The 13,120-nt window shown below is 54.8% G+C and overlaps 2 protein-coding genes across 4 annotated transcripts; both read right to left on the bottom strand.

The window, feature by feature from the left end:
* Window positions 1–53: 53 nt before the first annotated feature.
* On the bottom strand, window positions 54–1,985 carry ALKBH7 (alkB homolog 7). 3 transcript variants are annotated; one of them, XM_033400899.2, is made up of 4 exons: window positions 1,721–1,981; window positions 673–846; window positions 461–585; window positions 54–282 (listed from the first exon to the last, which is right to left on the bottom strand). In XM_033400899.2, exons 1-4 carry the CDS (start codon window positions 1,964–1,966, stop codon window positions 120–122), a joined length of 708 nt encoding a protein of 235 aa, XP_033256790.1. In that variant the 5' UTR covers window positions 1,967–1,981; the 3' UTR covers window positions 54–119. The 3 variants fall into 3 exon arrangements, with proteins under 3 accessions (XP_033256790.1, XP_004277314.1, XP_049563583.1); XM_004277266.3 differs by having other exon boundaries at window positions 1,702–1,957; XM_049707626.1 differs by lacking the exon at window positions 461–585 and having other exon boundaries at window positions 673–870; window positions 1,721–1,985.
* Window positions 1,986–7,315: 5,330 nt separating this feature from the next.
* On the bottom strand, window positions 7,316–12,855 carry CLPP (caseinolytic mitochondrial matrix peptidase proteolytic subunit). Its single transcript, XM_004277265.3, has 6 exons — window positions 12,596–12,855; window positions 12,435–12,506; window positions 11,779–11,875; window positions 10,278–10,465; window positions 9,262–9,367; window positions 7,316–7,663 (listed from the first exon to the last, which is right to left on the bottom strand). The coding sequence occupies exons 1-6, from the start codon at window positions 12,779–12,781 to the stop codon at window positions 7,488–7,490; spliced, it is 825 nt and encodes a 274-aa protein (XP_004277313.1). The 5' UTR covers window positions 12,782–12,855; the 3' UTR covers window positions 7,316–7,487.
* Window positions 12,856–13,120: the final 265 nt, after the last annotated feature.

Here is a 13,120-nt window from a genome sequence, read left to right as displayed (position 1 = left end):
GCTTCCCCTGCAGATTCCAGCCCCCCAAAACAGCCGGTGCCAGGAAGGCCAGCTTGTCCACTCTCCAACTTTATTCACAAACACGGTGTCTTGAGCAGCTGGGGGGGAGGGCCCCGGGGTCAGCAGGGTGGGGGCACCTGCCCGGGCTCCCCAGGCCCCATCCCCTCAGGGAGGGAGCGGCAGATCACAGAGATGCGTCGGCCCCGGGGAACCCGACGCTCCCCAAAAAAGGACTCTTCATCCCGAAGGATCTCGTGAGAGAAGTCATAACGGGCCGAGCCCCTGCAAGAGAAAATAGAGGCTGTGGCCGGGTGGGGTGAGGGCAGCCCCTGTTCCAGGCAGAGCGCCTGCGGTGGGGGGTAGAGTCTGCTGTCAGGGCTGAAGGAGAGAAGGTGCTCAAAGTGCTGGGTGGGCATCTCAGGAGTTACTGGTGGGGTGGGGGCTCCCTGGCTGCCAGTACCTAAGGATGTAGAGGGAGCCCGGCTCCAGCAAGAGTTCCAGCCACTCCCCTGGCTCCTGGGTGTGCACCAGCCGCATGACGCTGGGAGACAGCAGGGACAGGCCAGCAATCGTGGATCCACAGAACTGGAAGAGGGGACACACTGGCAGGTGGGCTTTGGCCTGGCCGGCTCACCCCCAGCCGGGAACTCCAAGGCACTGGCCTCTGCACACCTTGATGCTGTCCACATGTGGCTTGATGTACCCCCGAGGTTCCAGGTCCAGCACGTGCACCGAGGAGAGCAGGGTCTGGCCGGGGCCAAAGGCGGCTGCCTGCACACGCTGCAGGATCGACCGGCTTGCCTCTGACCAGCGCGACTTCTCTGTCTCTCGGAAGCCGTGGATGGCCTGCCCAGAGAGCTCAGGTCAAGCCTGGAAGCTCCCAGGGGGGAAAAGGGAAACTAAGGCACATTGTGGGGCTAGGGTGGGTTGGGGGAGAGGGTGGTGGAAGTGCAAAGCAAAGGCCTGGTTTTTCCAGCATGACCCTTGACCCCACCCTCAACTCACAACCTTGGTCCTATCTACCCCATGATGCTGGGTCTCAGACCCCAACCCTGACCCATCTGGGTCTGGCCTTAGTCGTTTTTTAAAAAATATTATTTATTTTTGGCTGTGTTGGGTCTCCGTTGCTGCGCGCAGGCTTTCTCTAGTTGCGGCGAGCGGGCTTCTCATTGCGGTGGCTTCTCTTGTTGCGGAGCACGGGCTTCAGTAGCTGTGGCGTCTGGGCTCAGGAGTTGTGGCACATGGGCTTAGTTGCTCCGTGGCGTGTGGGATCTTCCTGGACCAGGGATCGAACCCCTGGCCTCAGTCCTTTCTACCCACCATCAGGCTCCAATTCAGTCCCAGATGCCGTCCCTAATGCTGGCCCAGCTTCAATATTCACAACATGATCCCACCCAACACCAGGTCCACCCCCAACCCGTGACCCTCCCTCACTCCCTCCACACCGTTTCCGCCCCTAACTTTGGTCCTGTTCCCCAAACACCCCTCAGTTCCAGGTTCTGCCTCCTGTTACGACCCTGCCCTCATGTCCAAAGCGCTCTCCCTGCCCGCAACGCCCCTCAGCTTCAAGACACTGCCCCCATTCCCAGGTCCCGCCCCCAGACGTAGCCTCGCCCACCCCAGGGCTCCACTCCCCGTCCCGCCCCTAACGTCCCAGGTCCCGCCCCGCTGTGGCTCCGCCCCCAGCGCCAGCAGCCTCACCGCGTCCCAGTGATCGTACTCGTATCGACGGCGGCGCAGCTGGGGTTCCAGCTCGCTGCTCAGTGTCTCCTCCTCGGCCGCGCTCAGGAAGCCGGGCCGTACCACGGCCGCGTCCCGTAGGCGGCTTAGCACGGCCGGCCCCGAGCCCCGCACCCAGCCCTGCCCGGTCACGCTCCACAGCGCTAGCCGCCCACTCCCGGCCATAGCCCCGGAGCCGGGTCGTGGAAGCTGCCGGGGTCAGGAGCACGCCCCGCCCCAGAGCCATTGGCTGTGGTTACGCCGAATCCTTCCAGCGATTGGCGTTTCTCAGAGTCCCGCCTCTCGCTCAAGGCTACTGGTTGTTACTCGGCTCGCCCTCTCGAGCTATTGGCTCTCCCCATAATCCGCCTCCTCTCCCGCGGTATTGGGCGCCGTCGACCGCAGTGACTCAGACTAATGGCTGTGCCTAAAGTCCGTCTTCCAGAGGGCGGGGCGGCGGTGGGCGAAGGCTTGATAGGGCCGGGGGTCAGAGGTCAGGGGTCATAGAAGGATTGGGCCAAGGCTAGAGGTTAAGGGCAGAGTACAGCTAGGCTGAGGTCTAGGGGTCAAGGGAGTGACGTCAAGGCTGTGATTATGGGCTGGGGCCAGGTTTGTGGAGTTAGGGGATTCAGTCAAAGGTCAAAGCGAGGCGCCTCCCGTTCCCCCTCTCTTTACTGGGTCATTCCCACCCCCATACAAACAGGCTGGCTCCCAGCTTAAAAACAGGACATAAACAAAAGATCCTCTTCCTTTAATGGTAGAATTGTCATGTCACCATTTTGCAGCCCTTATTGGAATATTGGTGGTTCTAGACAAGGACTCTCATTCCCTCCTAACGTCATGAAAGAGCGACAACTGGATTTAATGTGCCTCCTGCTAGAAGGCACCCTCAACTGAGAGGTCATTTGCCAAAAAGCGGAACGTGAATCCGATCAGATTTGTCTAGATTCATACACCAGGTTACCGGAAATACCAAGGACAGAATCGCATCATCAAAATTCAGACAGAGGGAAAGTCCACAAGACAGACAACGATGTTTCTCCAACAGGTGAATTTCAAGGAAAGAGAAGAAAAAGAGGGAGAGATTGAGAGATTAAGGGGAAACCTGCAGTAATAAGACACTTAAAGATTTATCAACCAGCGGCAATGCCTGCACCTTATTGGGATCCTGATTGGAACAAACTAAAAAAAAGAAATAGCGACAACCAGGGAAATTTTGACATGGGTTGAATATTCGACCATGGTAAGTGTTGTTATTTTTTTAAAGTTTGAAAATGATATTGTGGTTGTCTTTTTAAAGATTCCTTATCCTTTTGTCTATTTATTTTTTAAATTTTTACAGGTTTTTTTTTTTTTTTTTTTTTTGCGACACTGCTTGGCATGTAGGATCTTGGTTCCCTGACCAGGGGTTGAACCTGTACCCCCTGCAGTGGAAGCGTGGATTCTTAACCACGGGACCACCAGGGAAGTCCCTATTTACTTACTTATTTATTTATTTAGTTTTAGCTGCGTTGGGTCTTCGTTTTTGGGGCCGGCTTTCTCCAGTTTTGGCGAGCGGGAGCTACCCTTCATTGCGGTGCACAGGCTTCTCATTGTGGTGGCTTCTCTTGTTGCGGAGCACGGGCTCTAGGCACTTGGGCTTCAGTACTTGTGGCATGTGGGCTCAGTAGTTGTGGCTCATGGGCTCTAGAGCGCAGGCTCAGTAGTTGTGGAGCACAGGCTGAGTTGCTCCGCGGCATGTGGGATCTTCCCGGACCAGGGCTCGAAAACCCGTGTCCCCGGCATTGGCAGGCAGATTCTTAATCACTGCGCCACCAGGGAAGTCCCCCTATTTATTTATTTATTTATTTATTTATTGGCTGCGTTGGATCGTCGTTGCTGCATGCGTTGGGTCTTCGTTGCTGCACGCGGGCTTTCTCTAATTTCAGCGAGCAGGGGTTACTCTTGGTTGCGGTGCGCTGGCTTCTCATTGCAGTGGCTTCTCTTGTTGCGGAGCATGGGCTCTAGGCACATGGGCTTCAGTAGTTGTGGCACACGGGCTCCGTAGTTGTGGCTTGCGGGCTCTAGAGCGCAGGCTCAGTAGTTGTGGTGCACGGGCTTAGTTGCTCCGTGGCATGTGGGATCTTCCCGGACCAGGGCTCGAACCCGTGTCCCCTGCATTGGCAGACGGATTCTTAACCACTGAGCCACCAGGGAAGCCCCCCCTATTTATTTTAATTTTTTTAATTTTTTAAATTTGCTTTTGGCTGCGTTGGGTCTTCGTTGCTGTGCGTGGGCTTTCTCTAGCTGTGGCAAGCAGGGGCTACTCTTTGTGTGGTGCGCAGGCTTCTCATTGCGGTGGCTTCTGTTGTTGCAGAGCACAGGCTCTAGGGGCGCAGGCTTCAGTAGTTGTGGCTCACAGGCTCTAGAGTGCAGGCTCAGTAGGTGTGGCGCACGGGCTTCTTTGCTCCGCGGCCTGTGGGATCTTCCCGGACCAGGGCTTGAACCCGTGTCCCCTGCATTGGCAGGTGGATTCTTAACCACTGTGCCACCAGGGAAGTCCCCTCCTATTTATTTTTCATTAACTTTTTTTTTTGAATGAAAGATTCTTTTAATTCTGTAGTGCTTTATAATTTTCAAAAGTTTCACACACACGATTTCATATAATCCCATAATAACCCTTTTTTTAATCCTCTACGCCTATATTGCCCCTCTCCCCTTCCCTTTTCCCACTGGTAACCACTAGTTTGTTCTCTGTATCAGGGGTCCTCAACCCCTGGGCCGCGGACTGGCCTTTTTGGAACCGGGCTGCACAGCAGGAGGTGAGTGGCAGGCAAGCAAGCGAAACTTCATCTCCTGCTCCCCATCGCTCGCGTTACCACCCCCAATGTCCTTGGAAAAATTGTCTTTCACAATTGACTAGTTTGTTGTACTTCTTTAGATTCCACATATTAGTGATACCATACAGAATTTGTCTTTCTGTCTGACTTAATTCACTTAGCTTAATACCCTCCAAGTCCATCCATGGTGCTGCAAATGGCAAAACCTCGTTCTTTTTCATGGCTGAGTAGTATTCCACTGTGTATATATATACACCACATCTTCTTTATCCATTCCTCTGTTGATGGACACTCTGGTTGCTTCCATATCTTGGCTATTGTAAATAACGCCATGAACATTGGGGTGCATGTACCTTTTCTAATTGGAGTTTTTGTTTTTTTGGGATATATACCCAGGAGTGGAATTGCTGGGTCATGTGGTAGTTCTATTTTTAGTTTTTTGAGACATAAAGATTCCTTATCCTTTTAGAAATACATACCGAAATATTTACAGATGAAATGAAAAGCTGGGATTTTCTTCAAAGTAATACAGTGCCATGGGGGGTGGAGGGGAGGGACGAATCACAATTGGCTGTGAATTAGTAATTCTTGAGTTGGTGTGATGGGTACGTGAGACCTCATTATCCTAATTTCTCAACTTTTGTATACATTATAAGGTGTGCACAATGAAAAGTTCAGCTAAATGTATCCGATGAATGAAGCCAAATTAAAAAGTCCTCTGGGGCTTCCCTGGTGGCACAGTGGTTAAGAATCTGCCTGCCAATGCAGGGGACACGGGTTCGAGCCCTGGTCCAGGAAGATCCCACATGTCACAGAGCAACTAAGCCCGTGAGCCACAACTACTGAGCCTGTGTGCCTAGAGCCCGTGAGCCACAACTACTGAGCCCATGTGCCACAACTCCCGCACGCCTAGAGCCCGTGCTCCGCAACAAGAGAAGCCACCGCAGTGAGAAGCCCGCGCACCACAACGAAGAGTAGCGCATGCATAGCAACGAAGACCCAACGCAACCAAAAAAAAATAAATAAAACAAATAAATTTTTTTTTAAAAGGCCCCTGAATTAAAAAAAAAAAAATTGACCTCAACACACCCTCCAGCGACAGCCCCAAGTTCTCTGTTCTCCTTGAGAGCAAAATTCCTTAAAAGACTTGTTTAGCTCCAATATTTTCCAGCCCCTTCTCTCTGGCTCCACTCCAATCTGGTTTTTGGCCCCCAAAGCACCGAAAGTGTTCTTATTTATCTAAGGCAACTCGTGATTTCCGAGGCCCAAACGCCATAGCCAGTTCTCAGCCTGACCACTAAGTCATAGACATGCTGAAGTCTCCTACATTTTTATTTCCAACCCTGACCCCAGACTTACCCATCCCCTGGGATGTCTGGGGCACTTGGACATCAAACGTCCAAAACCGGCTCCTGATCGTGGCCCCCAATCCTGCTCCTCCTGAACTTTCCCAGGAACGTCTTATCTTTCCTTCCATCTTTCTAGCTGCTTTGGGCCAACGCCTTGGAGTTTTGGGAGATGACTTTCTCTCTCAAATTTCACATTGCAGCTGACAGCCATGCCTGTAGTTTTGTTTTGTTTTGTTTTGTTTTTGGCGGTACACAGGCCTCTCACTGCTGTGGCCTCTCCCGTTGCGGAGCACAGGCTCCGGACGCGCAGGCTCAGCGGCCATGGCTCACGGGCCCAGCCGCTCCGCGGCATGCGGGATCCTCCCGGACCAGGGCACGAACCCGTGTCCCCTGCATCGGCAGGCGGACTCTCAACCACTGCGCCACCAGGGAAGCCCCTTGCCTTTAGTTTTTATTTATTTGAAAAATTTATTATTATTATTATTTTTGACTGTGTTGGGTCTTCGTTGCAGTGTGTGGGCTTCGCATTGTGGTGGCTTCTCTTGTTACAGAGCACAGGCTCTAGGCATGTGGGCTCAGTAGTTGTGGCGCACGGACTTAGTTGCTCCTCGGCATGTGGGATCTTCCCAGACCAGGGATGGAACCTGTGTCCCCTGCATTGGCATAAGGATTCTAAACCGCTGCGCCACAGGGGAAGTCCCAGCCCTGCCTTTAAAAGCTGGCTAGAATCTGACCTCTCTCACCACGTGTCCGGAGCCGTCAGCCTTCCTCTGGGTGATTACAAGTTTCCTCACTGGTCTCCTGGTTTCTGTGCTTGCCGCTCTCCACCCACCACTCTGTGGTTCCTTTTTGTTCTTCTTCTTGAAACCCTCTATGGGGCATCTCCCTCCTTGCTCAGACCTACCAGGCCTTTTACGACCTGTATTCCTCCCCTTCCTGCTCTCGTCTTCTCCTCTCTCCCCCTCACTCTCTCCAGCCACCCCAGCCTCCTCGTGCTTCCGCCCATGTGCCAGCCACAGTCCTGCCACAGGGCCTTTGCACTTGCCATGCCCTCTGCCTAGACTGCTGTCTCCCAAGATAGCAAGCTTGCTCCCCCCACCCTCTGCAAAGACCTCCTTCAGGTCTTTGCTCAAATGTCACCCTCTCAGCAAGGCCTTTGCAGGCCACCCCATCTAAAACTGTCACACACACACACACACACGTTGCATACCTCTTGCCCTGATTTTTTAAAAAACTGTCTACTCCCACAAGAATGTAAGTTTCTTCCAGACAGGGATTTCTGTGTTTTCTTCCCAGTAAGTTGTGGCCTCTGGAGCAGTGCCTGGAATGTAGGCTCAGTAGCTTTGCTGAAGTTAGGAAGCTGAAGGTCAGGGTGTAGGCACACGTGTGCCGTGGTGGAGGATGGAGGGAAGCCACCACAGCCGGGAGCAAAGTCTACAAAGATTTAATTTAAAATCACAGTGTCTCAGCTGGGATACCCACCCGGAGGGGCACCCCCAAATCCAGAGTTCCTCAAGGGTCCCCTCTAGGCTCAGTGTCGAGGGCTGGGCAGGCCTGGCGCCTCCACTTTCCTCCGGAGGGCGAGGGTGAGGGGCAGCTCTCAGGCTTTCGCTGGGGCAGGTTCTGCCACTGCTGCCACCGCCGCCACCGGCTCCTTCTGCACCAGCTCAGGCTCATCCTCACCGTCCTGGGGAGGGTGGACCAGAACCTTGTCCAAGATGCCAAACTCCTGGGCCTCCATGGGGCTCATGTAGCGGTCCCTCTCCATGGCTGACTCTGCGGGGGAAGTGGAAGTGGGATGAGGGTGGTTAAGAGTGGAGACCTGGGGCCACGTTTGGGTCCCCGATCCACCCAAGTCCTCCCTGTGTGATCTTGGCCTCCCTGTCTCTGCGCCTCAGCTTCCCCATCGGTAAAATACCTGTTTCAGTTTTGTGTGTGTGTGTGTGTGTGTGTGTGTGTGTTAACTAACTGATGTGTAAATGCACATCCAGGAAAAGGTGTGGATCATGGAAGTGGACAGTGTGGTGATTTTCAGACTGAACCCACCCACGTGGCTGGCACCTAGATCAGAGCCCCCCGAAACCCCGTCGGGGCCATGTCTAGTCACTAACTGTCCCCACCCACTACCCTAACAGTGGCCTAATGGCATGGATCCGTTATGCCAGTTTTTGCCCTTTAAACACATAACCACAGGGACTTCCCTGGTGGTCCAGTGGTTAAGACTCTGCGCTTCTACTGAGGGGGTGCAGGTTCAATCCCTGGTTGGGGAACTAAGATCCCCGCACGCTGCGTGGCACAGCCAAAAAAATTAATTAATTAATTTAAAAAGTAAATAAAGAAACACACAACCACTGAGCATTTACTCCTTTTTCCACTCAGCACTGTGTTTCTGAGATTCATCCAGGCTGTGGACCGGTCCTCATGGCGGTACAGCATCCCACCTCGTGACTAAACACCACCACTGACCACTCCTTCCCCTGCTGTCAGGTGTTTCGGTATTTTCCCGTTTGGGACTACAGGAATGGGGCTGCATTCCTGACTACATCTTTGGACAGAAGCACTCAATTCCCTCGGTTATACTCCAAGCAGAACCACCACGCATCTTTCTGCGTGTTCAGCCTCAGTGCCTGACAGCTTTCGGAAGTGGCTGTATGGTTTTCACCGCCGCCTGCAGTGGATAAACGTTCCAGTGGCTCCACGCTCCCCTCAGCACTTGGGGGTATCAGTATTTTCTATTTGAGCCGTTCCAGTGGATTGAAATGGTATCTCATCGTGGCCTTGATTTGCCTTTCCTGATGATGTCATTATTAAACATCATCACTAGAAGCGATGAGCCTCTTGACTTCTGTTTCTTGACCATTTGGAATATTCTTTGTGGGAGACCCTGTTCAAAACCTTTGGACCTATTTCTTTTTTTTGGCCGCGCCGCATGGCTTGCGGAATCTTAGTTTCCCCGACCAGGGATTGAACCCGAGCCCTCGGCCATGAAAGCACGGAGTCCCAACCACTGGAAAGCCCGGGAATCCCCCTGGACCTAGTTCAATGAAGTTTTGGGGAGGCTCCTGTAAATGAGTCTTTTTAAAGTGCTCAGAACAGGGGTTCTCAACGGGGGTGGGTTCTGATCCCCAGGGGATGCTGGGCGATGTCTGGAGACGGTTTTGGCCGTCACAACTGGAGGTGCTGCTGGCATCTAGTGAGTGGGCAGCGCCCGGGGATGTGCCACACCTCCTACAGTGCCCAGGAAGGCCTCCATCACAGAATGATCCAGCCCTGGTGTCAGCAGCACAGAGGTCCAGAGGCCTGACCCGTACATATGTGTTGGTTACAATAAACGGGAGCAGCTGGGGGCCTGTGTGGGGCAGGAGGGTGCTCACCGATCACGTGCAGGCTCTGTTTGGTGTGCTTGGCGTAGATGCTGTAGAGCTGCTTCTTGAGTTTAATGATTTCCTCCGCCTGGATGGCGATGTCTGTGGCTTGGCCCTGGGGGGTCGTCCCGAGAGGGAGAAGGTTGGGATCAGCATGTGCCACTCACGGGGAGACTGGAGAGGGGACTCGGGAGCCTGCCCTGGGCGTCGGCTGCCAGTTTTTCAAGCAGGTGGGACAGGGCTTTGTGAGTCCCTCCACAGCCTGCTTCAACCTCACCGCCTCCAGGAAGGCTTCCGGTATTAACTCTATGTTCTTATTTTCTGCAGCTGGGGCCTCCCTGACCAGGAGGAACAGCTCCTCCCAGGGCAGCTAATTCCTAAAGATTTTCAACCGCTGTCCAGAGTACACTTTTCACGTGCAAAGCAGCCAATCCAAGCCCACATCCCCAACACCTCCTCTCTTCTCACACCCTGGGTCACCATCCCCCTGCCCCATCGCCCCAGGGTACCAGACAACTAGGGACAGTCCCTACAGCCCAGAGCCCACTGCAACTACTCAGGCTAGCCAGTCTTAAGCCTCGCTCGTTCCTGCCCACACAAACCACAATGAAGGCTCTTGCCTGCACTCTCCTCCCGACCAACCCTGGTGCCTCTCTCTCTGCGTGGCCCCCGTGGCCTGGCACACTCCCTCCTCTTGGGATCTGTGAGTAACAAACTGTCTTTTCAATGGCAGCCCTCTCCTGACCTCTTGGCCTCACTATACCTGCACATTAATAAAACCTACTTCTTTTGTTGTTGTTGGCCAAGCCACGTGGCTTGCGGCATCTTAGTTCCCCGACCAGGGATTGAACCCGCGCCCTCGGCAGTGAAAGCGTGGAGTCCTAACCACTGGACCGCCAGGGAAGTCCCCAAAACCTACATTTTAAAACATTCACACCCCCACGTGACTTCCGTCTGTCCGGCTGGTCCTTCTGTCTAGACCCCCACCCCCATCCCCAAAGCAGCTCACGGGGCCCGGCACTCACCCGGGCGCCCCCGGAGGGCTGATGGATCATGATGCGGGAGTTGGGGAGCGAGTGGCGCATGCCCGGGGTGCCAGCGGCCAGAAGCAGGGAGCCCATGCTGGCCGCCTGGCCCACGCACCACGTGCAGATGGGGTTCAGGATGTACTGCATCGTGTCGTAGATGGCCAGGCCCGAGGTCACCACGCCACCTGTGGGTGGAGGGGGGCAAGTGAGGGGCTGTGCCCTCCTTTCCCTAGGGCAGCCTCTGGCCCTGGGGAGGGCTGGTGAAGCCCTTTAAAGCCGGGGTCCCAAACACAAGTACTACCAGGGATAGGAAGGTGACAGAAGCAGGTGACACAGGCCAGGTGGGAGCAAAAAATGAGGACTTGCTCCAGAGTGAGCTGACAGTTGCCACACGTGCATGTGGGCCCAGGGCGGGGGCCAGATCTGCCAAATTTTCAAGAGAAACTAGAAATTGGGAGCGTAGTGGCTAAGAGTGAAGGCTCTGGAGCCAGCCTGCCTGGGTTTGACCCCCCTTGCTGGGCAGTTTCTCATGTGTGACCTGGGGCAAGTTACTCAGACTTTTGGAGCTACAGTGCCTCCTTGTAGATTGCAAATAACTAAATAGTATCGATCACGTCAGGCTGTGTGAAGATAAAATGAATTAAATGCCTATAAAGTGCTTAGAAAAGTGCCTGGCACAGTAAACGATCAATCAGGATTGGCTATTCAGGGAACTCCCTGGCGGTCCGGTGGTTAGGATTCAGCACTTTCACTGCCATGGGCCTGGGTTTGATCCCTGGTCAGGGAACTAAGATCCCGCAAGTTGCAGGGCACGGCCAAACAAAACAAAACAAAAAGTTTGGCTATTCTCCCTTTTCTTGTGGGGGCAGGATGGAATCTACCAATTTAAAAATCTCGACAACCAAGTCAGGTCGGTAAAAACGTTATTTGTGGACTTCCCTGGTGGCGCAGTGGTTAAGAACCTGCCTGCCAATGCAGGGGACACGGGTTCGAGCCCTGGTCTGGGAAGATCCCACATGCCACGAAGCAACTAAGCCCATGGGCCACAACTATTGAGCCTGCGCTCTAGAGCCCGCGAGCCACAACCACTGAGCCTGCGTGCCACAACTAGTGAAGCCCACGCGCCTAGAGCCCGTGCTCCACAACAGAGAGGAGCTACCGTAATGAGAAGCCCGCGCACCGCAACGAAGAGTAGCCCCCGCTCGCCGCAGCTAGAGAACGTCCGCGCAACAACGAAGACCGAACGCAGCCAAAAATAAATAAATAAATTTATTAAAAACAAAACAAAACAAACAAAACACGTTACCTGTGAGATCAAACAGGCAGGTTCAGGTGCCTGTTTAAAAGCAAGGGAAGAGGCAGCTTTTGGAGGTTTCAAGGCATTTTGGGGGGATTCTGAAGGAAGCTCTGCACCCTTTCTTGCTCCAGAGAGAGGACATCCCTGATTGGGGTCTCAGTCCCCCGGAGGACCCTGGCACCGGGGGAAGTTCCTGCTCACCGGGGCTGTTGATATACATGTGGATGGGCTTCTTGTTGCTCTCCGATTGCAGGAACAGCAGCTGCGCGATGACCAGACTGGCGACACTGTCGTCGATCTGCAAGTGGGGCGGGGAGGGGTGTCCCCAGATAGGGGTGAAGGCATAAGGGAGGCAGTTATGGGTCGGCTGAGGATGAGTCAGGGCACCAGAATGGGGGTCAGAGCCCAAGGAAGATGGATCAGGAAGACTTCAGAACCCAGGAGGTGATGTGGTGCGGGGTGGGGCTGGGGGATCCAGACCCAGGTGGTTTGGCTTACAGGAAGGGTGGGGTCAGTACACACTGGGCCCAGGAAGGGAAGGGGTAAGGAGGCTGGGGAGAGTGACTGGAGCCCAGGATTGGGGAGGAGGGTCATTGGTGAGGGAGCGAGTCAGAGATTAGGAAGGGAGATGCAGAGGATTTAAGGAAGGTGTAGAAAGGGTACTAAGGGCCTGGAAGGAGGATCAGAGGGTTTATGTGCCCTGGAAGGGGGGTGGGTGTGGATGTCAGGTTGGGACAAGAGCGGAGCCTAGGGAGGAACGTCAAGGGGGGTAAGTCCGGATATCAAGGACGTGTGAGGGGGAGGGGAGCAGGGGGTCTGGGCAGGCGCAGGGGAGGATCCGCGCACGGGGCACTCACCGGGCCCATGACGCACACGATGCGCTCCCGCAGCAGCCGAGAGTAGATGTCATAGGCGCGCTCGCCGCGACCCTGGAGGAGAAAGATGGGGGTGAGGGTCAGGGACCCTCCGTGCCCCAGCCCTCTCACCCCCGGGCCGTGTCCGCGCCTGGCCACTGTACCGTCTGCTCCACCACGATGGGAACGAGCGGGAGCGCCCGGGCCGCCGTCGCGTGTAGGCTCCGCTGCAGGGCCAGGCTGTTCTCGGGTGTCCGCTGCGGAGGAAAGCGGGCGGCGAGGCGAGACCCCAGCGCGGGGCACAGACCTGCTGCAACCCGGACCCCCCCCACCAATATTTGGGGCCACATCGCACCGCACGTTCCTCTGTAAGATGCCGGAACTACAACTCTCGGCGTGCTCTGCGCCCACGGCGCTTGCTCAGGAGGCCGCCCACTTCCGGGAAGCGTGGGGGCACGTTTAGGGGTGGGGCGAGGGCGGGGCGGAACCTGAAAGGGTGTGGCCAGAGACGGGACGCTGGAGCGGAGTCGGGAACTACTTTAAAGCCGCAGTTTGTGTCTCTTTCCCAAAGAATCGTCATAGTTTTCTGCTCTTCCTTGCTTATTTCAAAAATCAATTCCGGGGCTTCCCTGGTGGCGCAGTGGTTAAGAATCCGCCTGACAGTGCAGGGCACACGGGTTCGAGCCCTG

The sequence above is a fragment of the Orcinus orca genome, chromosome 3, assembly GCF_937001465.1.
Source record: "Orcinus orca chromosome 3, mOrcOrc1.1, whole genome shotgun sequence".
Classification (NCBI taxonomy): Eukaryota; Metazoa; Chordata; class Mammalia; order Artiodactyla; family Delphinidae; genus Orcinus; species Orcinus orca.
The sequence above is the reverse complement of the archived record's forward strand: the minus strand, read 5'-3'. Positions and strand labels throughout refer to the sequence as shown.